Genomic DNA, 24,223 nt, shown 5'->3' on the forward strand with positions numbered 1-24,223 from the left:
CTGCACTGATCCAAAGCCAGAAGCCAGGCACTTCCTCCTGGTCTCCCATGCAGGTGCAGGGGCCCAAGCACTTGGGCCATCTTCCACTGCTATCCCAGGCCACAGCAGAGAGCTGGACTGGAAGAGGAGAAACTGGGACTAGAACCAGCACACATATGGGATGCTGGCGCCGCAGGCAGAGGATTAACCCAGTGAGCCATGGTGCTGGCCCCGAGGTGCATTTTAAGTCATTTATTTGGTGCCTTTCCAATTTTTTGATATAGGCACTAACTGCTATAAACTTCTCTCTTAACACTGCTTTGACTGAATCTCATAAGATTTGATATTTTGTGTCATCATCTTCTTTCATGTCTAAGAATTTTTTTTGCTTCTCTTTTGTTTTCTTCTATTACCCACTGTTCATTCAGCCAAATGTTTTTCAGTTTCCATGTATTTGCGTATTTTCTAGAATTTCTTAATTTGTTAATTTCCAGCTTCATTACATTGTGGTCAGAAAAAATACATAGTATGATTTTGATTTTTTTTTAATTTACTGAGACTTGCATTATAGTCTAGCATTTGGTCTATCCTAGAGGAAGTTCTATGCACTGATGAAAACAATGTGCATTCTGCAGCTGTGGGAAAAAATGTTCTGTAGAGATCAGTTTGGTCCATTTGGTCCATAGTGTAGATTAGCTCTGTTGTTTCTTTGTTGATTTTTTTTTTGTCTAATTAATCTCTTCATTGATGAAAGTGGGCGTCCAAGTCCCCCATTATTATCGTATTGGAGTGTATGTCTCAAGATGATGTAGATAAGGAGGTAATAATTTTTTACTCCAGGTTCTTGTCATGCACAAAGAAAAATATTCCAAGGGCTGACACAAATAAGGTGCACAAAGTGATCAAACTTATTTAAAAGGTGAGAAAATGAACACATACATATATACATGACCATGGGTTGTACCACACAGAGAACTACCCGTGAGTGGGCAGCAGGCCAGAAGATTTGCCAAAAAGGAGAAAGGTGGAGGAGAAGAGAGAGAACATCTAGCACCTCTCCAGCCATGGTCTTTCACAGAAGAGAGCAAGAGAGAGAATGCTGGCCTCCTTTACAAGGTCCTAGCAGTGCCTCTCCAGGCTTCTGGCAACCTGGAACTTATATGGCACCTCCACAAAGTTTCACAGGGATCCCAATTTTCAAATTTTCATGGTGTTCCTCCTTAGGTCCTGGATGAAGCAGATGCATCTCAGGAAAGGAGGCATTTTAATTGACAAGTAGAAGGATAGAATTACATGAGGGCATGTGACTTCCAGCTCAGCAATCATAAACTAACTTTGCCTATTTATTTCATCAAAGGTAGACAAGCGTACTGATGCAAGCATACTGATTATGTAGTTCTCACTATTCAGGTTCCTTGACTCATGTGCACACAGATTGAGAAACACAAAGGAAGGGTAAACAGAGGAAGACAAAGTTTACTGAAATAAGCTGAGGGAAAGCTTCCAGGAAATCAGCCAGGAGGGGCTTCTTAAGCAGATAAAATCCTTTGAAAGGAAGTGAGCTGGAGGTTTTATACTCTTGGCAAAGTACGTACCATGCCCTTTAAGAAAAGTTACCCAGGGTTCATATCCCATATTTTTGTTGGTTTTATCATCCTGCTGTCTTGCCTTCTTATCTCCCATTTCTTCCATTTGCTCTGTCTCCATGCTCAGGTGTTCTTATCTATGGTGTCCTAATTTATGATCCAGGGCCAGTTTCCCTCTATCTTGTTATTTACGGGTCTGGGTTTTCATACTTTATCATGTTACTTTTCAATTCTTTTGCTTTGTCTTTAAAAGACCTGTGTCTCTAGACATAAGCATTTTTGTCCCTGGCTAGTTATCCCCACCTCAAAATTAAAATTAACCATTCCCTGTTTCTATCAATACTAAGAATAAAACAAGTCTCAATGATTTCAAAAGAATAAGATCAGTTTTCTGACCATAAGGGAAATAAATTCAAAATCAATAACAAGGGGTAGGTATTGTGGTATGGCATAGTATGTTAAGTCGCTGCCACCTATGTGGCAGACCAGATGGAGTTTCTGGCTCCTGGCTTCTACCTGGTCCAGTCCTGGCTGTTGTAGGCTAAACTAGTGCATGAGTAAACTATACATGTATTACCGGAGAAATTTCAGGGTTCTTGTCTTCATGCAAGAAAGAATTCAGGCGTGAGACAGAGAGTAGTGGGAGGTAAAATAGCAAGGTTTATTAGGGAAGGGACATCGGTAAGGATGGATGGGGAGAGACTGGGGGGGGGGTGGAGGTTACATGGTTGAGTGGAGAGATTACACCTGGGCAGACCAGGCGGGCAGCTCAGCAGAGAGGCAGAGGGCTGAGTGCTCAGTCCGGTTGAGGCCCAACCAGGGGTTTTTAAGGAGATGGGTCTTTGTCTTCACACATCTCCTCCTGAAACAAAGGATTTTATGGCTGTAAATACTAAGAAGCTCCTATCTGAGTTTTTTCTTGAAGGTATCAGACAGGAGGAAGCCTAGCTGGTGCCATCCTGGGTTCAGAGGAAGGGTGAGCAGGACCCCCTAGAGAATGGGGATCCAGAGCAGGGTGTTTGAAATGCAGATACTGGGCTGCATCTGGGAGACTGTGGAAGATTTGTCAGGCAGAAGGGGCAGAGATCTCCACCTGGCAGGTTATCAGGTAGAAGGGGGCAGGGCAGGTTGCGAACACTGGGCTGCCCCTGCAGCATTATCAGGATAACTTTGAGATATAGATGCATATGCTGGACGTAGTCCGGAGGCCTTTGTCACACACACACATAAGCTCATACCTAACTTCCTGCCTAACATTCCCCCCTCAAGAGGTATACCCAAAATTCTTCTTTGGGATTATGGATGGAGTTCCATTTTCTGTAACTTCTTTGAAGTTGGCAAGTGGGCGTCGAGGGGGATTTGGGTATTTCCTCTTGCTATCTGTCTTATGGTGTGTGACAATGGCCTTGGAAAGACTGTGCTGCTCAGTCCAGAGGGCTGCCCAGGTCATCCAGTGGAATGGGCTGGAAGCCTTGTCTGACGACCATTTGGAGTTCGACAGCTTTTAGTGTGTTAGAGACAAAACGAACAAGGGCATTAAAAACACACGGTCCAAAGAGAAGCAGCAAGATTACAGAAGTTATTGGGCCAAGGAGAGGAAATAGCCAAGATTTCCATGACCAGATGTTAGGCCAGAAATCCCAGCCCTGCTTGGCCTGTTCCTGGAGGTGCTTGGCTTTGTCCAGGAAAGTACGAATTTGGGTTTGTACCTGTCCATTCTGATTGACCCAGAGACAACATTCTTCCTGGAACATGGCACAGATACCTCTCGGAGCAGCAGTTAGCATGTCCAATATTTTTTCTTTCATAACCTTTTGTGACTTCCACACACCCTCTTCAACTTACTTGAAACATTCCATCATTTCCATTCCAGTCTAGAGTAAACTAGCCATCAGGATTCTTACAAACCATGTCCTTTCCTTATTAGAAAAACTCTTTCCTTCTAACCTTCATTACAAAGAACATTCTTTCCTTCTAAACCTTTCTTACGAAGCACACATTTCTATACTTGTGATGTTTTCCATAGAACCTGGTTGGCTCTTTCTATCTTACCGGAAGACTGAGGTCTCCATGCAGAGTGAAGGTGCCTTACAAATCCCTTGTGTGATCTAGAGCTCTGGTTAAGGCAATCAGTATGCTAACTGAGCAAAAGTTCCTGGGGGCAGAGCACACTTCAATAACATGCCATGCCGGAACTGTTGCATACCCTGAGAAGCAGGTCCCGTCTACAAAGCTGCTTCATCTGCGTTAGTCAGGGGGCTGTCTTTGAGGTCCCTCTGCTGGCATAGATCAAGTCTATAGTTTCAGTACAGGAGTGGAGGGGACCACTTTCCCCTGGAACTGGCATTAAAGTAGCCAGGTTTAGAGTAGAGCAATGTGTTATTTTTACCTGAGGGGTTTTCTAGAAGGAGAACCTGAAACATTAGTATCCTACTATCTGTGAGCCAGTGAGAACCCTTTTGCTCTAATAGAGAATTTATTTGATGTGAGGTATAAAGGGTGATATTTTGCCCCACTGTAATTTTAGATACCTCCTCTGTCAGCAAGGCAGCTGCTGCTATCATCCTTAGGCAGTGAGGCCATCCTTGTGCAACCATGTCTAAGGTTTTAGAAAACTAGCCCACAGGTTACTTAACAGGTCCCAGATCCTGAGTTGACACTCCCAAGGTGACTCCTTGCCTCCCAGTGAAGTACAGCTGGGAGGGTCTCCCTGGGTTTGGCAGTCCTAGCACAGGGGCTTTAGTCATAGCATCCTTTAGCTGAGCAAAGGCTGTGGTTTGCTCGTTCCCCCAAAGGAGGGGGCTCTGCTTTGGCTGCCTGTCGAGAGCCTGGTTTAGGAACTGTGCTGTTTCCTGTATCTAGGAACCTGATAGAGAAAACTGGGACTGCCTGAAGTTTGCAGAAGTAGGAATTTGCCGAATGGCCCATATCCTCTCTGGGGCAGGTTTTCTCTCCCCAGGGGTGAGGATAAGGGTTAAATAATTAACACTCTAATGGACTAGTAATACTCTGTTTTCCTCTGGATACCTAGTAGCTAGTTTTGCTAGGAAGTTAAGCCAATGTACAAGACTAGAGTCTCAGGCTGGGAAAATAGACAGACTAACAAATTATTTACATTTAACCATCTACATTATGGACTATTGTGCACCCCCCTCAAGAGATAGGCCCTTTAAGTCCTCAGTGAGGACCTGTCCAAATAGGTACAGGACTATCTGAGCTAGCTGTTATTGAAAGCCCTGTTTTTAGGAACTGGCAGGGAGGGCTTTCTAAGCTTAATGCTATTGGATAAACTTTTAAGGCCTGGCTGGGTATTTGAGGCCCAGACCTATCCATGGGGTGCTGTAAGAGAATTGCAAGAGATGCAAATCTCCTTTAAGGGAGGCACCCTGTTGACTTGCATTACATGGCTGGACTAGGAGGAGAGCTGAACAGGAGGCTGATAGAAATAGGCAACTTGCATTTCACTGACCCTAGGCCATCCCCTCAATAACTGTGGCTGGAGCTGGAAGCTGGGCAGAGCCAAAGGCTTTTTAGTTAGGGGCCACAGGGTCTGTGGTTCGAACCAGGAGTCCTTCAACACCCAGGGAAGTTCCGTGTCCAGTGGCCGTGCTCTTGGCAGAGCTGACGGGAGGCATTTGCTGTCCTGACAGCTGCTTGCCCAGTGCCCTGGCTCCTTATATCAGCAACAGGTGCCGTTTGGGGTACATTGGCCTTGCTGGGTCTCCTTGACGGCAGATCACCGTGTAAATAAAGCAGCCATTGATTGACCTGCTGCCTATCCTCTGCTGCTTGCTTGCTCCTTGTTCTCCTGGTCTCTAATAAAGTAGACCAAGAAGGCAGCCTCTATGATGTCAGTCAAGGGGGTGCTCAACCCATCACTGATTTTTGGAGATCTTTTTAATATCAGGGTAAGCTAGAAAAACTATGGTCATGGACAAATTCTGACACTTAGTATTTTCCTGCGAGTTAAGACCGTGCCCATACAGAGAACTATGACCTTTTAGGTAAGATCAACTGTGGTGACCTGCTTGCATACTTTGAGGTCATCAGTACAACTTCCTATCTATCCCTCAATTTTGTTTATTTATTTATTTGAGAGGCAAAGAGACAAGCACAGAGCAAGCTCCCAAATTCCTGCAAGAGTCAGGCTGGGCAGAGTCAGAGCCATGCAGATCTCCAACATGGGCACCAAGAACCCTATCCCTGGAGCCAGCATCGTTGCTTCCTGCATTAGCAGGAACTGGAGTCAGGAGGTGGAGCTGGAAAATGAACCCAGGTGCTCTGATGTGACACAGGTGTTTTCATTACTCAGTTAATCAGCTGCTCCCAGTGCATACTATAAAACAATTTATGAGTCAAAAAGCTTCATATGCATTCCAACTTATAAATTGCACTCCTAGATGTTTACTTAATATAAATAAAAAAAGACTTTTGTAAATGATTTTAGCAGCCTTGTTCCTGACAACTTAAGAGCACACACACCAAATTTCATGAATAGGTTAATTGATAAACTGCAGTATGTCCGTATGAGCACATGTTACACAAAATGAAAAGGAATGAACTACTGATAGATGCAAAATGGTAAGTACCAAAAACACTGAGCATTTTCTTGTATATAAGTTATAACTCAATTAAGTTTATTTTATTCAAAAAAATTGTTGAGCAACATTGATAAGATTTTGTAAAGGGGTACTCAAGAACTGAAAAAAAAAAAGCACAATTCTATTTAGATGAAATTCTTAACTTGCTGAAACAGAAAGAGAAAATAGATCGGTGGTTGCCAAAGGCAGTGTTGAGAACGTTGCTTAACTGCTATGAGGAACAGTTATTAATTCGGTTTACCTTGGGTATTGGAAAGGCAAACACTGGAACAGTCTTCCAGAGAGAAAGGTTATTGCAAGATGGACAAGTAAGGATCCAGGAGCAATGCTGAAATCTGACTCTCCAAACAGCTGTGCAAGAGATATTTATTACTAAGGGAGTGAAGGGCAGGGATTAGGTATGGGAGTTGATTGGTCAGCTAAAGAAAGGGAGTTCTTGAGCTCCCTGTACAGGCACAAGTCAGCTATGTGACTTTCCATACATGAAAGGTTCAAAAAATGGTGGTCTTGGTATGGTCAGTGGGTAGGAATTTTGACTCAAAATATCATAAATTCACCTACCAAGCAAGTACATGTGCCATTGGCCATCTGGTGGCCCTGACAGATTTCAGCCAGCTTAAAGAATTTCAACAGTTTCTTGCTATTCTGCAAGGTAAGCTCAAAAAATTTCCATTAATTCCTCATTTCTTATTCTTGTAGGGTACTATTTCAGAATTTAAGGGAATTGAACAGTTTATATGTCTTTTGGGAAAATGAGAAGATAGATAAATGGGTGTATATATATATATTATATGTATACATATATATTAGTTAATAGTCACTGAACTATATACTTAAACTAGGAACTTGTTCTCATATGTAACTTATTCCTCAGTTAAAATTTTTTTTAAAAAATTACTGACTAACACTGGTAAGACTTTATGATTGGGTCCTCAAGAAAGACATACATTAGTTATTTTTTTAAAAGGTTTATTTATTTATTTGAAAGTCAGAGTTACACAGAGAGAGGAGAGATAGAAAAAGAGAGGTCTTTCATCTAATGATTCACCCCCCTATTGGCCACAATGGCTGGAGCTGCGCTGATCTGAAGCCAGGAGCCAGGAGTTTCTTCTAGGTCTCCCACACAGGCGCAAGGTGCACAAGGACTTGGGCCATCTACTACTGCTTTCCAAGGCCATATCAGAGAGCTGGATGGGAAGTGGAGCAGCCAGGACTAGAACCGGCGCTCATATGGGATGCCAGCACTTCAGGCTAGGGCGTTAACCTGCTGTGCCACAGCACCAGCCCCCATACGTTAGTTCTTAATGGGTCACAGTTTTCATGGTAGGAGGGGCAATGAAACAATGTTTTAAAAGGATAAGATGTTGGTTTCTCTCTGTCTCTCTCTCTCTCTCACTGCCCACTCTGCCTGTAAAAATAAATAAATAAATAAATAAAAAATAAATAAATAAATAAAAAGGATAAAATGTTGGCATTCAAGGAGGTATAGGGGCAACAGGGAGTCCTCTATTTAAGCTCTCAATGTTTGATATTTAAATGTATGAAGCAAACTGAATAACAGGAAAAAAATGCACATCTTTGCATGCATATTTATGTATAGGAATCTCACAAAATAAAAGAATCAAAGGGTCAGACCAGCTGCAGAAGGAAATAGGGGCTTGGTGCATTCACATGGAAATGGCCACAAGGCTGTGGGACAGTGTGGGAAGGAAATGCATGGTAAAAAACACAGCTGTCTTATTATGCAGGTAACATCTCTCAGACAGCAGCCCTCAGACAAACAGGTCATAGACTGTGCCAGTCTCTCTGGGCTGAAGTGTGGACCTTTGGTTTCTTTTCTGTGATACAGGTCCATCTCCTCCAGCTGACGAGAAGTCTGGAGAAGCAATTCATGACAACTGAATTTGTTCTGGAGGAGCTAGTCTTTCAGAAGATAAGGGAACTCTCAAATCCCTTTAATTTAAAGTAATCAGCCTACCAATGTGCCATATTTTGGGGTATCATTATCTGAGCCCCAAACAGCAGTAAACAGGAAAAAGTAGAACATCACTGAAAAAGGAAATACATACAGGTTGTCACTGAAGCAAGGGGATTGCAAATGCCCACCAAAGGATTCTGGGCTTTAAAAGGTGGCAGTGGGGAACTCAGGAAGATTTGTACAAGAAGATGTCAAATATATTTAGGCAGATTAGTCCAGCAATGCTGTGTAGAGTGGAGTGGAGAAGGAAAAGGCTCCTGCGGAGTCTAAGGGAGAGGTAGAACACAGTAAGAACAGTTAGTTTCAGGGAACAGTTAGTTCAGGTGCAGAAACAAAGTGACAGGAGAGGGTGTGGGAGAGGTTTTCCAATGAAGCAAAAAGCAAAATTGTATCTTAAGAAGGAAGCAGCCCCCAGCAAAAGTTTTTGTTTTCCTTAAACTTCATGGACTCCCTGTGAACCACAGAAGTCAGAAGGTTAAGGACACTATGGATGGTAAAGCAAAGGGCCTGGGTCTGAGACTATGTCAGGAAGGCACAGATGGGAGGCCCAAGCCTAACAGAGTTAGACGCCTCTCCTGAAGGTGCAGGGCAGTGGAAAATCACCCTCTGAATCAGGAAGAAGCAAAGGTGCAGGAGCTTTTATTAGATAATCCTGATTTTCCCCAGACAGGGTTTTCTGCAGGGTGAGAAGCAGGAGGACACAAACATATAAGAAGTCGCCCAGGATCAGTAACAGCAGTAAAATCAGTAACAGAAGAATTAGGCCAGCTTTCCCAAACATGGCGGAATAGCAACAGGGCTGTCTGCTCCAGGCTAGGCAAAATTAGTAGGAAAAAAGTGGGGGAAAATACACTGTCAAGCAAAGGTTTCTGGGAAAACCACAGTGGGAGGTCTGGCGAAAGCAGTAGAATCAGCCTGGACCTGTGTGAAAGGCGCAGTCACACAGCAATGAGAGCGGACACAACAAAGGACCCAGCAGCCTGGATTCAGAGAAAGCCCCTACTCTGGCGAGCAAGGTGAGGTCAGACTGCACGGGCCCATGCCACTGTGGATACATCTGGAAGGAGAGCCTAGGGGACTGCGCTGCCTTTGAATCAGCCGAGAACCTTCAAGGAAGCGGGGGGGAAAAGTGGCACATATCTCTCTCCACATCTCCCCCCTCCACATCAGTGCCCTGAGGCCAGCTGCGGGAAGGCTGGTGCCATTTTGGACAAAAGCAGGTAGCAGCTGCTCCAGCTCTTGTGTGGGAACCCTGCAACTAGCAGGGAGAGTCTCCATCCTATCAACAGGTGCAACCATAGCAGCTCAGGTGCAATTGGCCGGGACTGTCTCCACCTTGTCACCAGGGCAACAACAGCGACTCCACTGCGCCCACACAGCAGCGAGTTGGGTGGGGGAGCCATCCTGATGGAAGAGAAGTGCTGCCTGTGGGAACTCTTGTGTATACCCAGCACAGCTGTGAAGAGAGTGGGGCTATGGCCGGCAGATATTGTGCACGTAGGTGATCCAGAGACTTAGCCAGAGGGAAAAATCTGTGTTCCCCACTGACGTTGAGTCTGTCTGGGAGGATTGGGCTCAATCCGCCTGAGTGGATCACACATAGGCAGCAGCTCTGGGAACCTTCCATCTCTCTGTGTACAGAACAGACTAGCAGGGAGGATTGGATCCTGTTGCACTCCCTGAATATGAGAGCCTTGGGTGCTGAGACCGTGAAAACACTGTGACTGTGTGAGAGGGTGCAGGGTGTAGCTGGGTCTCTGGGCAATCACTGGGTGCAGCTCTATACCCACTGTGCCCCTTGGTTGCCTGAGGCAGCTCATTGCAGTGGGAACCCTGCTCACAGTGAGCAGATATTTGTGCAGTTCATATAGCGGCACAGAGGAGTGTTGAACACACTGGGAGCTAACACTCAGGCACTGTTCTGCTTACAGAAGAGGAGGTAAAGGCATGATCACACCAACAGAGGTGGCTATTCTCCCCAATTCTGCAAACAAGAGATCTACCATGTCCAATTTGGGTGTTACCCTGGATATTGCTCCACTCTAGAGCACTGACCAGAGTTCCCTGGCCACATGCAGCACACACATCTTGATATTCACTGAAAGTGCAGACACTCCATTAAGCTACAGAAGCATACCTCAAAGCTAAAAACCATTAGAGGAAAAACAACAACAACATCAATTAACTCCACAAATACCTAAAAATAAAGGGAGAAATTCAAGCAACAAGAATAAGTAAGGAGAGATTCCAAGATGCAGCTTAGGTAGAGATGTGATGCATTAGACTAGGGATAAACAGTGAAAGAAATGGGTGTACGAAGTGTACTCTCAGGGGAACTCTGGAGAGAAAACCACACTGGAAATCCCACAAGAGGAGGAGGAACCCTGTGGACTTCTGTGGAAGATGTGGATGCACAGCACAGACGCGGGCACAACAAACAACTACAGTGGCCGAGAGCCGCAGCAGGTGGCAGCCTGGAGAGGGAGGTGAGATCTGACTCCAGCAACCCATGGTGATATAACCAGAGGGAGAGCATGGTGTGAGTCTGGACTGGAGCCCTGGGGGTTAGCAACTGCTAGCGATTGCCGATGGACCCAGTGGAAGTAGAAGGGGCAAGTATGTCTTGTCCCACAATTTCACCACAACAGCATTCACTGCCTGGCTGAGAAATGGCAGGTGCCATTTAGGTCCAGGCAGCAGCTGCACAAGCCTTTGTGTGCATGCACAGCAACTGTCTGAGACAGGAAGCCACCTTCGCAGCAGTACTGGAGGCAGTAGCCAAGCAACATTCGGCCAGAGGCTCTTGTGTACCTGTGTGATCCAGTGATTCTAGCGGAGGGAACAATCTGCAGTCCCCACTGACTTTAAGCCTAGCTGGGAGGTAGCTGGGCAATCACATAGGACAGTGAGGTGTCCTCCGCCTTCCAGGATCAAGACATTCAGGCAGAGCTATCTTGAAAACATCTGTCTCTTGGTTGACTGGGCAGCCTGGCAGGACAAACAGAAACCTCTGCACGCAGCGACTGTGGGAGCTGTGTGTGCTGAGATCCTGGGAACTCAGCGGTTACATGAGAAGGTGCAGGGAGTAGCTGGGTCTCAGGGCAATCACCGGGAGTGGCTCCACATGGTCACTGTGCTCACAGTGGGGACTGCACAGATCATTTGTGCAGTTCATATGGTGGCACGGCGGGGTGGGGGGGGGGGCTAACACCTGGCATTGCAATCTATCACGCCCAACTTGAGTGCTACCTTGGATACTTGCCCCAGTTGGAGCACTGACCAGAGGTCCTTGACCACACTCACCACACTCCTCTTGATATTCGCTGAAACTGCAGACATCCCGCTAAGCCAAAGAGGCATAGCTGAAAGACAAAAGCTGTCAGAGGAAAAAAAAAACAAAACTCAACCCCAAAAATGCCTAAAAACAAACACAGAAATTCAAGAAACAAGGACATGGCAGACATAATGACCCCCACACACACCAAAAGGGACACAACAACATTTCAATATTAGAATGTGAAGATGAAGAGATTGAGGAAATGCCAGAAACAATTCAAAAAATTAATCACAGGGCTACTCAAAGCAATCAGAAACAAATCCAAGAACTAAAGAAAACCAGACATGCTATGAATGAAAATCTTTCCAACAAAATTCATATTGTAAAGCAAAATCAAAATGAAATATTAAAAATGAGAACTTCTTTTGATCAAGGATCTAAAACTAATTCCTTGAGCAAGGACAGTCTATTCAATAAATGGTGCTGGGAAAATTGGATTTCCACGTGCAGAAGCATGAAGCAAGACCCCTACCTTACACCTTACACAAAAATCCACTCAACATGGATTAAAGACCTAAATCTACGACCTGACACCATCAAGTTACTAGAGAACATTGGAGAAACCCTTCAAGATATTGGCACAGGCAAAGAGTTTCTGGAAAAGACCCGGGAGGCACAGGCAGTCAAAGCCAAAATCAACTATTGGGATTGCATCAAATTGAGAAGTTTCTGTACTGCAAAAGAAACAGTCAGGAGAGTGAAGAGACAACCGTCAGAATGGGAAAAAATATTTGCAAACTATGCAACAGATAAAGGGTTAATAACCAGAATCTACAAAGAGATCAAGAAACTCCACAAAAACAAAACCAACAACCCAATTAAGAGATGGGCCAAGGACCTCAATAGACATTTTTCAAAAGAGGAAATCCAAATGGCCAACAGGCACATGAAAAAATGTTCAAGGTCATTAGCAATCAGAGAAATGCAAATCAAAACCACAATGAGGTTCCACCTCACCCCGGTTAGAATGGCTCACATTCAGAAATCTACCAACAACAGATGCTGGCGAGGATGTGGGGAAAAAGGGACACTAACCCACTGTTGGTGGGAATGCAAACTGGTGAAGCCACTATGGAAATCAGTCTGGAGATTCCTCAGAAACCTGAAGATAACCCTACCGTTCGACCCAGCCATCCCACTCCTTGGAATTTACCCAAAGGAATTTAAATTGGCAAACAAAAAAGCAGTCTGCAGCCTAATGTTTATTGCAGCACAATTCACAATAGCTAAGACCTGGAACCAACCTAAATGCCCATCAACGGTAGACTGGATAAAGAAATTATGGGATATGTACTCTTTAGAATACTATACTGCAGTAAGAAACAACGAAATCCAGTCATTTGCAACAAAATGGAGGAATCTGGAACACATCATGCTGAGTGAAATAAGCCAGTCCCAAAGGGACAAATACCATATGTTCTCCCTGATCGGTGACAACTGACTGAACACCAAAATGGAAACTTGTTGAAGAGAAAGGGACACTATGGGAAACGGTGACTTGATCAGCATTGCCCTGACTGTTAATGAACAACTTAATACATTATCCCTCTTAGTAGTTTTTTTGTCTGTTCTACTTAATATGACTGATTCAATTCTGTAATTAATACACAGTTATTCTTAAGTGTTGAAATTTAACTGAAATGTGATCCCTGTTAAACATAAGAGTAGGAATAAGAGAGGGAAGAGATATATAATTTGGGACATGCTCAAGCTGACTTGCCCCAAATGGTAGAGTTAGAAACATACCAGGGGACTCCAATTTAATCCCATCAAGGTGGCATGTACCAATGCCATCTCACTAGTCCAAGTGATCAATTTCAGTTCGCAATTGATCATAATGAAAGGACTAAGAGTCAAAGGGAGCACATAAGCAAGTCTAGTACCTGCTAACACTAACCGATAGAATAAATAAAGGGGAGAGTGATCCAACATGGGAAGTGAGATACTCAGCAGACTCATAGAATGGCAGATGCCCTAAATAGCACTCTGGCCTCAGAATCAGCCCTAAAGGCATTCAGATCTGGCTGAAAAGCCCATGAGAGTATTTCAGGCATGGAAAGCCAAGACACTCTGGCAAAAGATCTCTGTGAGTGAGATCTCAGTGGAAAGAACAGGTCTTCAAAGAAGGAGGTACCTTTCTCTGAAGGGAGGAGAGAACCTCCACTTTGACTATGACCTTGTCTAAACAAGATAAGAGTCGGAGAACTCAAGGGGCTTCCATAGCCTTGGAAACTCATGACTGGAGCATAGGGAGATTACTGATGCCATAGACAGGAGTGTCAATTGGTAAAGTCAACAACAGGAGTCACTGTGCACTTACTCCTCATGTAGGATCTCTGTCCTTAATGTGCTGTGCATTGAGATTTAATGCTATAATGAGTACTCAAATAATATATTTCACTTTGTGTTTCTATGGGGGTGCAAACTGTTGAAATCTTTACTTAATGCATACTAAACTGATCCTCTGTAAAAAAAAAAAAAAAAAAAAAAGAAACTATCAACTCCCAACTTGACTCTCACTGGGATTAAACATGACAATAGGTCTGATCTGATTTCATCATCATTAAAAAAAATCATCTATTATTTTTCACTTTATGTTTCTGTGTGGGAGCAAACTGTTGAAATCCTTACTTAATGTATACTAAGCTGATCTTCTGTATATTAAGATAATCGAAAATGAATCTTGATGTGAATGGAAGGGGAGAGGGAGTGGGAAAGGGGAGGGTTGTGGGTGGGACGGTATGGGGGGGAAGCCATAGTAATCCATTGTTTGTACTTTGGAAACGTATATTCATTAAATAAAAGTTAAAAAAATAAATAAATAAATAAAATAAAAAAAAAAAGAAATATTAAAAATGAAGAATTTTGAGCTGGCACTGTAGCATAGCTGGTAAAGCCACTACCTGCCATCCCAGCATCCCATATAGGCGCCAGTTCAAATCTCGGCTGCTCCATTTCTGATCCAGCTCTCTACTATGGCCTGGGAAAGAAGTACAAGATGGCCCAAGTCCTTGGGCCCCTGAACCTGTTCGGGAGACCTGGAAGAAGCTCCAGGCTCCTGTGGCTTCAGATCGGCACAGCTCTGATGTTGTGGTCATCCGGGGAGTGAGCCAGCAGATGGAAGACCTCTCCCTCTCTCTCTCTCTCTCTCTTTCTCTTTCCCTCTGCCTCTCTGTAACTCTGTCTTTCAAATAAATAAATAAATTTTTTTTTAAAAAGAATTGAATACATCAAATAAAAAAAAATGTGGTGGAAAGCCTGAAAAGCAGTCTTGGTGGGGCAGAAGAAAGAATATCAAAACTAGAAGACAAATCTTTAGAAATTTTTCTATAAGACCAAAAAAAGAAAAAAAGAAGAAGAAAATAGAAAACTTAAAAACAGTGTTGTAGGTATATGGCACACTATCAAGCAACCCAACACATGGTACGTAGGAGTTCCTGAATGTATAGAGAAGAGAGAGTAGACTAGAAGACCTATTTAGTGAAATAATTATAGAAAGCTTTCCTAATTTGGAGAAAGGGACATCCAAGTACAGGAAGCACATAGAACTCCTAACAGACATGACCAGAAAAGATCCTCACCATATTGCAGTCAAACTTTCCATAGTATAGCATAAAGAAAAGATTCTAAAATGTGCATGAGAAAAATGCTGGATTAGTTTCAGAGGATCTTCGATTAGACTCACAGCTTACTTCTCATCAGAAACCCTACGGGCTAGAAGGGAATGGCGAGATACAGTCCTAATCTTGATAGGATAAAACTGTCAACCCAGAATACTGTATCCTGTAAAACTTTCATTTATGAGTGAAGGTGAAATAAAGATCTTGTATGGCTGGCGCCGCGGCTCACTAGGCTAATCCTCCACCTTGCGGCGCCGGCACACCGGGTTCTAGTCCCGGTCGGGGCGCCAGATTCTGTCCCGGTTGCCCCTCTTCCAGGCCAGCTCTCTGCTGTGGCCAGGGAGTGCAGTGGAGGATGGCCCAAGTGCTTGGGCCCTGCACCCCATGGGAGACCAGGAGAAGCACCTGGCTCCTGCCTTCGGATCAGCACAGTGTGTTGGCTGCAGCGCGCCAGCCGCGGTGGCCATTGGAGGGTGAACCAACGGCAAAAGGAAGACCTTTCTCTCTGTCTCTCTCTCTCACTGTCCACTCTGCCTGTCAAAAAAAAAAAAAAAAAAGATCCTGCATAAGAAATAGAAATTGAAAGAATTTGTCACCACTCATCCAGCCTTACAAAAGATGTTTAAAGATATGCTACACACAGAAACAAGAAAGATGGTCATTATTATGCAAGATTGTGAAGGCAGAAAATCCCCCAGTAAAAGTATAGTGCCATTCCCTTGAAGTCAATATTTTAAAATCAGGGATGTTCCCAGAAATTGTAGGTTACAGCCAAGGCAGGGACCAACTCTACCATTGAAAACAAGTGGCTTCAGCTACACCCTTTGGATAGGACATGTGCTTTCCAGTCCACAGCAGATGCCCATAAATAAGGACCCCACACACACACTGATACCGTAGTCCTTATGTGCTTTCCCGGGTAGACTCTTGTTTTTACAGAAGCAACTTGTAGTATTAATGAAAATTTATTTTTCGGTAAATATTAGGAGGATGCTGCAAGAGCTGCCTGTGATTGCTCTCTGCTTCTTTGAGGTACTTCTCTTTTCACCCTCAACTGCTGAGCCAACTAGCACTGTAGTGCTGGGAACTTGAGGTCGTGAGTTCCAGAGATGCAGCTGTCACAAGATGCCTTGGTAGGAGCTGTGAGGGAACAGAGGAGAGGGGCCGTTAAAGAAAAGGGGAGCAAAGAAAGAAGGGGACAGAGGCCCAGGGAGAGAGGAGATTGGAAAAGGGAGACTTACCAGCGCCTCCTAAACCAGAAGATTAAGCCTGCACCGAGCCCCAGTAAGGCCAGGACCACCAGCACCACGATCAAGTACACAGAGGTGTGGCTCCCAGCTGCATTAGAGAAACAAGAGATGTCTCTGTGCACAAGACCCCTCACTGTATCAAGACCCCTGCTCTGAGCACCTTGCAGGGGAGTAGGTGCCTCCCATTTCCTCCGTTGGAAGCTCCTACTTCTATGCCTCATGTGTCTAGATCCCCCCACCCAGCTTTTCTCAGGGCCTGGGAACCCCTAACTCAGTTCCCTTCAGCACACGATGGCGTGGGCCTAGAAGGGAAGAGCAGCAGCTCTGCAGGTGGGCCAACCTGAGTCTAAGCCCAAATTCTTTCACTTTCTTAGTGACTCCAGGCAGGTGCCCATCTTAGCCTGAATTTCTTCCTTTATAAAAAAAGGATGCGCCTTGTTCAAAGGACAGTGGTGATTAGAGGGAATGCCGCGTGCAGGGTGGTCAGCCTACGACTTGGAAGTGCTCAGGAAGCCACAGCTCTCTGTTTACCAACCTTTCTGAAGTCCCTGGTCCCCTCTCAGCTGGGAAATGAATCTTCTTGGGATTCTTTACTTGCCACCTAACTTTTGGATCTCTGAAATTTTGGATGTGTTTCCTCGTGAATATAGTGCACCTGATCTCCATCCTTTCTTTTAAGTCTCTATCTCTTTCCCGTATCTGGAATCCTCTCCTCCTTGCCCATCCCGGCCTGGCCCAGAGTCTCCTTCCTGAAACTCTTCTATCCTGGGTGTGTCAAGCCCATCCCTTCCCCAGTGCCCCCTCTATGCAGGAGGACCACCTCCTCCCATTTCCAGCCTGGACCCCAGTTCTTTCTCACCCCAGTAGAGGACGATGTCCTGGCCTCCTAGACTGCTGTGCTTCACCCGACAGGACAGGCCAGCCGCATCCCCAGCTGCCACGTCCAGGGTAACTCGGAGATACCACGTCCCATCGGCATTGGGCAGGAAGTCACCTTGTCGAGTGTGTGGCTGCTTCTGGTCTCCCCGCATCCACATCACCTGGACAGGCTTTGGGTAGAAGCCAGAGACACGGCACACTAGCAGCAGACGGCCAGGTCCAGGGCTGGGGCCGCTGGACAGCCAGGCCTCGGGCTTCACTGTATCCAGTAAGAGAACGGGGGAGGGGACCATGAGGATTATTCTGCATTTGAGGCTCTTCCCGCCTCAAGGTCCACTTTCAGAGACAAAGCCTCTCGTGCCTCCAGCCCCTTTGAGTCCCTTTCTCCAGGACAGCCTTCCCCCGATTCTCATTCCCCTGCCCTGACCCAGGTGTCCTGGAAACAAGCCCTCCTCTGTACAAGTGTTGCTTTGTTCATCTGTCTTCTCCCCCTCCAGCAGGGATCCTGTCTGCCAGCCCCCATTCTGACCCTCAGTGTTTACTCAGTGCAATTCATGTCCCCCATGAGGTATTCCATTACTGTCTGTGGGACGAATAAACACCCTCATGCTTTTTTTTTTCTTTTTTTTTCTTTTTTTTTTCTTTTTTTTTTTTTGACAGGCAGAGAGGACAGTGAGAGAGAGAGAGAGACAGAGAGAAAGGTCTTCCTTTACCGTTTGTTCACCCTCCAATGGCCGCTGCGGCCAGCGCACTGCGTTGATCCAAAGCCAGGAGCTAGGTGCTTCTCCTGGTCTCCCATGTGGGTGCAGGGCCCAAGCACTTGAGCCATCCTCCACTGCACTCCCGGGCCACAGCAGAGAGCTGGCCTGGAAGAGGGGCAACCAGGACAGAATCCGGCACCCCAACCAGGACTAGAACCCGGAGTGCCAGCGCTACAGGCAGAGGATTAGCCTAGCGAGCTGCAGCGTCGGCCCACCCTCATGCTTTATGAATGCCCTCCTGGGTCCTTCTCTTCCTCGGATGCTCAAACGGAAGGGACGCTTGGAATGGAAAAACCCAGATGAAGCCCCCTACTGGATGTGGGGCTAAGGAAGGCAGGCTGACCTTGCTTCTCCAGTTCTGATCTCCCAGCCTCAATGAGACCACTGACAAATTGGGGACAGGTGTTATTCAGGAGCTCCTGTATCATTTCTCTTGTCCCATGGTCCAGGTTGAGCTCTTTGACAACAAGCTTTACAAACGGCGGAGTCCCTGGAGCTGCCTCCCACAAAGTTCCTCGGAAACTCAAAACGTGCATTCCTTGATAGGCCACGTGGAAGAAGCTTTCTGAGGCATTGCCAGGGTGCATCTCACAGCCAGCAAACACCTGAAGCTCAATAGGGTCTGTGGAAAGGATTAGAGAAGAGTTCAAAAGACTGGAAGTAGGGAAGCAGAAGAAATTGGTGTGGATGTTATAATGGGGACTTGGAGTTTAGAGAAATTAGTGTGGGTGGCTTGCAGCAGGCATGTCAAAGGGATATTTTGAGGAGTCAGAGACTAGGACATCACCAGGCAGAAGCAGCAACAGAAGAGGTGGGGAGATGCTCATCAGGTGAGGCCACAGTCTCCCCGCTGGGCTTCTGCATCCACCCTTTCCCTTGATGGCTGCCCAGGATCCTCTCCCTCTACTCACAGGTTAGCTTCAGCAGTTTGACAAAATCTTGAATGTCCCTGGTGAAACTGAGTCGATAAACCCAAAGCTCATTCTGCACCTGCTCCCACTGCTGGAGGTTGAATGTGCCCTGGGACCAGGGCTTCAGGAAGCGGATGGAGTCTGAGTCATTGCTCCAACTGTGGGTCTGCAGCTCCCCCAGCCACGCCAAGCAGTCTGTGCGTGCCTGGCTGCTGCTGACAAAGGAGGAGATCTGCAGTCCATGAAACGGGAAACTTCTTTGCAAGACTGGAGGGAAAAAGAAGAAGATTGGATGGCATTCTGGCAAGGGGTAGCTGCAACCTGACACTCCAGTATCTGCTATGAGCGCCAGTGCAGTTCAGGATGCTCTGCTTCTCATGCAGCTCCCTGTTAATGTGTCTGGGAAAGGAACTAGATGATGGTCCAAATACTTGGGCTTCTGTTCCCCAACAGACAGACACGGATAGAGTTCCTGGCTCCTGACTTGGGCTTGGCCTAGCCATAGCCTTTGTAGACATTTAGGAAGTGAATCAGGGGGTGGAAGATCTCTCTCTCTCTCTCTCTCTCTCTCTCTCTCTCTCTCTCTCTCTCCCCCCTCACCCCCACTCCCAACCCCCTGTGTCTGTAACTACTTTTCAAATACATAAGTGTGGAAGAGGAAGGAGAAAAGGAGGAATGAAGAGGAAAAGGAGAAAGAGGAGACTGGAGAGGCATGGCAAATGGTCGGGAGCGCCAAGAGTGCAAGGAGACAAAACATCAGCTATGGGCCGGGCTCCCTCTCCTGGAGGGCGCAGCTGCTTTCTGGCGGGGCTAAGCAGTGCGCTCCGCGCTCCCGGGATGAGTCCAATCTCCCTTGGGGCTCCATCTAGCCTCCCCTGTCGCGCCCGCTCTCCTCCAACCAACTTTCTCCGGACTCCCTGCGCATACCCGCGCGCCCTTGTTCTACTTACGCTCAGAACTTCCTGAAACCTTGTGGAGCCCCAAAAGCAGCAGGAACAGCAGGGGGCCCATGTTGCTGGGCGTGGGCTCGCGGAGCGAGCTCCCCGCTCCTGGAGCGGGAACCCCCAACCTCCTCGCTGCGTTCCCTCCGCCTCCAAGTCCCGAATGTCCCCGCCTGGCCCGCTGGCTCCAGTTCTTGAGCTCAAACTAGCGCTGCACTCCCGCTGCAGCTTCCCGGGAACTTGTTTCTCCTGTCAGGTGCCGGTAGCGGTAGCGCTGAGCAGTGGCTCGGGTCCAGGGAGTCCTGACGCAGCTGCTTCCTGCAGTAAAGTTCATACCCCGCTTGTCTCCACCTCCTGTTTCCGGGTAGAGGCTGGGAGCGAGTATGGGAAGTTTCCCAACTGTGGTTTCACTTTAAAAATAGGCACGGAGTTGTGTCCTTTGTCCAATTTCGAGCTGCTAAAAAATCAAAAGAAAGTAGAAAGAAAGTCCTTGGTTCACCGTGGCTGCCTGCAGGCGGAAAGCCTGGTGATTTCAACTTGCTTTCCACCTTTCTGTCTTTCCAATGTATTTTTTAGTTACCTGAAAATAGGTCTTCCAATATTTCTACAAGTGCGAGTATCACATTGATAGTACACCAAAAACTTTAAAATTCATTTTTCTCGGTCGTATATTAAGATGATTAGACCAAGTTGGCCAAGATTCTTTACAACTTTCCGTTGAGGGACCCCCCCTTCACCTCCCTTTCCACCTGTCAGGGTCCCTTCTCTTCCCTCCTCCTCCTTGTCTTCCCTGACCCCTCTGCCTCCTCTCACACCTGCTGTTCACTCATTCACCCTCCAAACATGAGCCTCCATTATAAAAGGTGTACCTGGACAGCCAGCTCTGCAGTTCCCATGCTAAAAATGAGTGACAGAAATGGAAAGGGGGGGGGGGTTGCAGTTGAGACAGTGCAGAACCTTCGACCTCAGAAAGCCACCCCCACACACCTGTGGTCAGAGCCTTGAAAACACTCTGTTACCTCTCCACTTCTTTGATTTGGTCTGTTGCCGGCTTGCCTCTAGTTTACTTCTTTTTAATTTTCTCTCAGGTGGGCTCCCTTTACATTTCCAGCTTCATCGCCCAACCTTGTGCCTGATCTCCTGAAACAGCTTTCTTCCAGAACAAAGTGGTTGGCATGACCTACAAGATCATGCCTGGCCCAGCTTTGGTCCACGGTTGAAGGTCATCTTGCACCCCAGTCTCACTTCTTCTGCACCTTAGCCTCACTGACACGCTTTCATTTCCTCTAAAATGCAAACCTTCTTCCTGTCCACGATCTCTGCACAAACACTTCCCTCAGTTCAGAAAGTTCCTGACCCTTTCCTGCCATTGCCTCCCCTCCTGCCTATGCCTAGTTATTTCCCGCTCAGATTCAGGCCCAAAGGCCACGTTCTCGGATCTCCAGACTGGACAGGACAATCTGTGAGTTCCAACTTCCACTCTTTGTACACTAACTCACTTTGTGAACTTCTCCTCCCGGCACATGTAGAGCTCATCGTTACAGAAATGTTCACAGCTTGTCTCCTTCTGTGGCCTCTCCTCAGTCGGCTGGAGAGATGCCATAGTGCAAGGGTCATGCTGCTTACTCGGATTCCCTTGTCTGCCAACACTAACATGCTCCCGTCCACTGCAAACACCGTGGTAGCTAGAGCCCTGCAGAAGAGGGCTCTGCCCTCATGCTAGGCCGGGATCCTGGGAACAGCCCAATCTAGCCAACTTATTATTAATGTCTCCCCAAACAGTATGATGTGCCATGGAAAATTTGTTTGGTTGCAAATAAGAGGTTAAACGATTAAATTAAGATAGAAATTGTCCAGATAGTGGATAGGAGGGAAGCCATAAGGATAGAAATGAAAGGGAAAATGATTATATGAATAATTGTACAATATCTAAGTTTCATTCTTCAAATTTTCAAGCTCCCCTTAAGAACTTGAACAGTTCTGTTTAGGTACGTGTATCAAAATTTTCAAGTGCTAACATTCTTGCAGACTTAAAGACATTAAGCTGCCACATGAGACAGCCTCATTCCATAGCAGTATGCATGGGTTTGAGCCCCACTCTGCTTCTGATCCAGCTTCTTGCATCCACATGGGAGACCTGAATAGAGGTCTTGGCTCCTAGTTTTGGCCTGGCATTACACCAGCTCTTGTGGGCATTTGGGAAGTGAACCAGTGGGTGGAAATATTCATATTCATTCTCTCTTTTTCTCTCTCTTTCAAATGAATAAACATAAATAAAAGGACAAGAAGCTGTTTCTTGCCTGTTTTTTTTTTTTTAATGAAAAAAAGCCAGACAGTATAACCTTCAGTTGTTTATCTGTAGCTATGCATTTTTTTGCTATTACAACTTCAACTGCTTTCTTCTAAGAAGAGAGCCTCTGAATCCTGGATGTGTTGCAATGTATTATCTAGAAAGAACCTTTCCAAGAAAGACAAATGCAGAAGACCAGTACACAGGAAGTTGGTCATTTACCCAAAGTCTCCAATTAGGCCACAATAGATACTGATTGATCTCATTTAAATGTAGAATCTAAAATAGTCAAATTCATGGAAGCAGAGGATAAGATAGGAGTTGTCAGGTGCTAGGGGGAGGAGAAGTAGGGTAATGATAGTCAAAGAGGGCAAAGTTTCCATTATGTAGCCCCTATGTTATGGTGATGTAATATATAGTATGATGAAGACAGTTAATATTGTATTATATGTTTGTGAGTTGCTAAACAGATAGACCTCAGATTAAACCTCACTCCTTCACACTCACAGACACACGTGCCCATACTATATAGCAACAAGTAGAAGTAATGGGCACAATAATTAGCTTGATTGTGATGATCATTACACAACATATGCATAATAAAAATATCAAGTTGTATACCTCAAATAAATTAAAATGTTATGTGACAATGATAGGCAAATAAGACTGTTTAAAAAATATGCCCAAGATTTGGGAAAAAAAAATCTCAGCCCACAGTACTTCCCACTAGCTGTGGCCCATGCCCCTAGACTAATAATTTCCTACACTTCTAGAGGATTTTTAGTTTCCAACAAGCTTTCAAATGTACCATGTGTTTAATCCCCACAGCCATTACACAAGATAGGGATTACTAACTTCATTTTGTAAATGAGGAAAACAAATGAGACAGAGCATGCCGCTCTAAGCAGCATACAACTAATGGATGACATGGGGATGCAGCTAGAATTCTGATCTTCTGACTCCTTTGCCCAGCATACCTCTTTTCTCCAAGCTCCTCCTCTTAGGAAGTGGGTAAATGGCATAGCTGTTGTGGTTTCTTTCAACGTCGGGAGCCTACTGATCATCACAGCAGAGGAAAACTTTCTGGGATGGGAGGTTTGTAGGACTAGCATGAAAGAATTACAAATGATTTGACTAAAAATAGCCAAAAATGTAATTTATCATGGAATACATAAACACAACCATCTTCAGAGCAGTGCAAGGTATTTTTTCCTCTTAGAGAGGAATAATGGGTGCACCTGCTTATCACTGCTGACAGCCATCTGGGTTCAAAGTTTCCTTTCTCTCTGAATTGTTTTCTGTTTAGTTCTGGTGGCCATATGCTGACTCATTTAGTTCTCTGTGTACTCCTGATGTAACTTTTTACAAAAGTTTAATTATTTTATTGATTTGAAAGGCAGAGAAGAGAGAGAGAGAGAAATCGATCCTCCATCTGCTGGATCACTACCCAAATGCCTACAACAGGCAATGCTGAGCCAAGAACTCCATCTGGGTCTCTCACATGGATGGCAGAGACTCGAATACTTGAGCCATCACCTGTTGCCTCCTAGGTTACATGGTAGTAGGAAGCTGAAGCATCCCAAGTGGAGGTAGAACCCAATCCTAGGCACTCTGATATGGGATGCGGGTGCCCCACGTGTGGCTTAACCCACTATTCCACAACTGCCTTCTGGCATTACCTTTTTATTCTCTTTACTACTACTTTTATTGTTTACTGCTACTTTTATTGTTCAATTGGCTGGCTTGGTTTAAGCTTCCGAAGAAAACTTTCCCATTGGTCTCCAAAGTACTTTGATTTGCTCTCACTGATTTATGTAAATCATACAGCATCTCACTATCTGAAATTAACTGGCTAAATTTGTTTTGCTTGCTAATTTTCTGATTGACTGTCTCTTATCTTAATAACGTAACCCCAGTGCTTAAAACACTGACTAGAATTTTGAAATCAATAAAAACTTGTTAAATACCCTCCCAAGCCCATTTCTTATTTCTACAACTCTTCTAATATAAACAGTTCATATTTAATCCTAGTAAACATCCTACAATTTCCTTCCTGGTTTATTCACTGCTGCATCCAGTACAAAGACTAG

At 45.4% G+C, this 24,223-nt stretch overlaps 1 protein-coding gene and 1 long non-coding RNA gene across 4 annotated transcripts in view; one reads left to right on the plus strand and one right to left on the minus strand.

The window, feature by feature from the left end:
• Window positions 1–6,571: 6,571 nt before the first annotated feature.
• The window catches only part of LOC138850393 (uncharacterized), a 35,460-nt gene continuing 17,808 nt past the window's right edge, over window positions 6,572–24,223 (plus strand). The window contains exon 1 of the long non-coding RNA XR_011390108.1: window positions 6,572–6,818. This is a non-coding gene — a long non-coding RNA (uncharacterized LOC138850393). The remainder of the gene's footprint in view (window positions 6,819–24,223) is intronic.
• On the minus strand, window positions 16,051–21,328 carry CD1D (CD1d molecule). 3 transcript variants are annotated; one of them, XM_051856053.3, is made up of 7 exons: window positions 20,831–21,328; window positions 19,853–20,300; window positions 18,903–19,169; window positions 18,335–18,613; window positions 17,211–17,489; window positions 16,343–16,439; window positions 16,051–16,241 (listed from the first exon to the last, which is right to left on the minus strand). In XM_051856053.3, exons 2-7 carry the CDS (start codon window positions 19,911–19,913, stop codon window positions 16,220–16,222), a joined length of 1,005 nt encoding a protein of 334 aa, XP_051712013.1. In that variant the 5' UTR covers window positions 19,914–20,300; window positions 20,831–21,328; the 3' UTR covers window positions 16,051–16,219.

Source organism: Oryctolagus cuniculus, chromosome 7 (genome assembly GCF_051225735.1).
Source record: "Oryctolagus cuniculus isolate XC-2025 breed Fujian yellow rabbit chromosome 7, ASM5122573v1, whole genome shotgun sequence".
NCBI lineage: Eukaryota > Metazoa > Chordata > Mammalia > Lagomorpha > Leporidae > Oryctolagus > Oryctolagus cuniculus.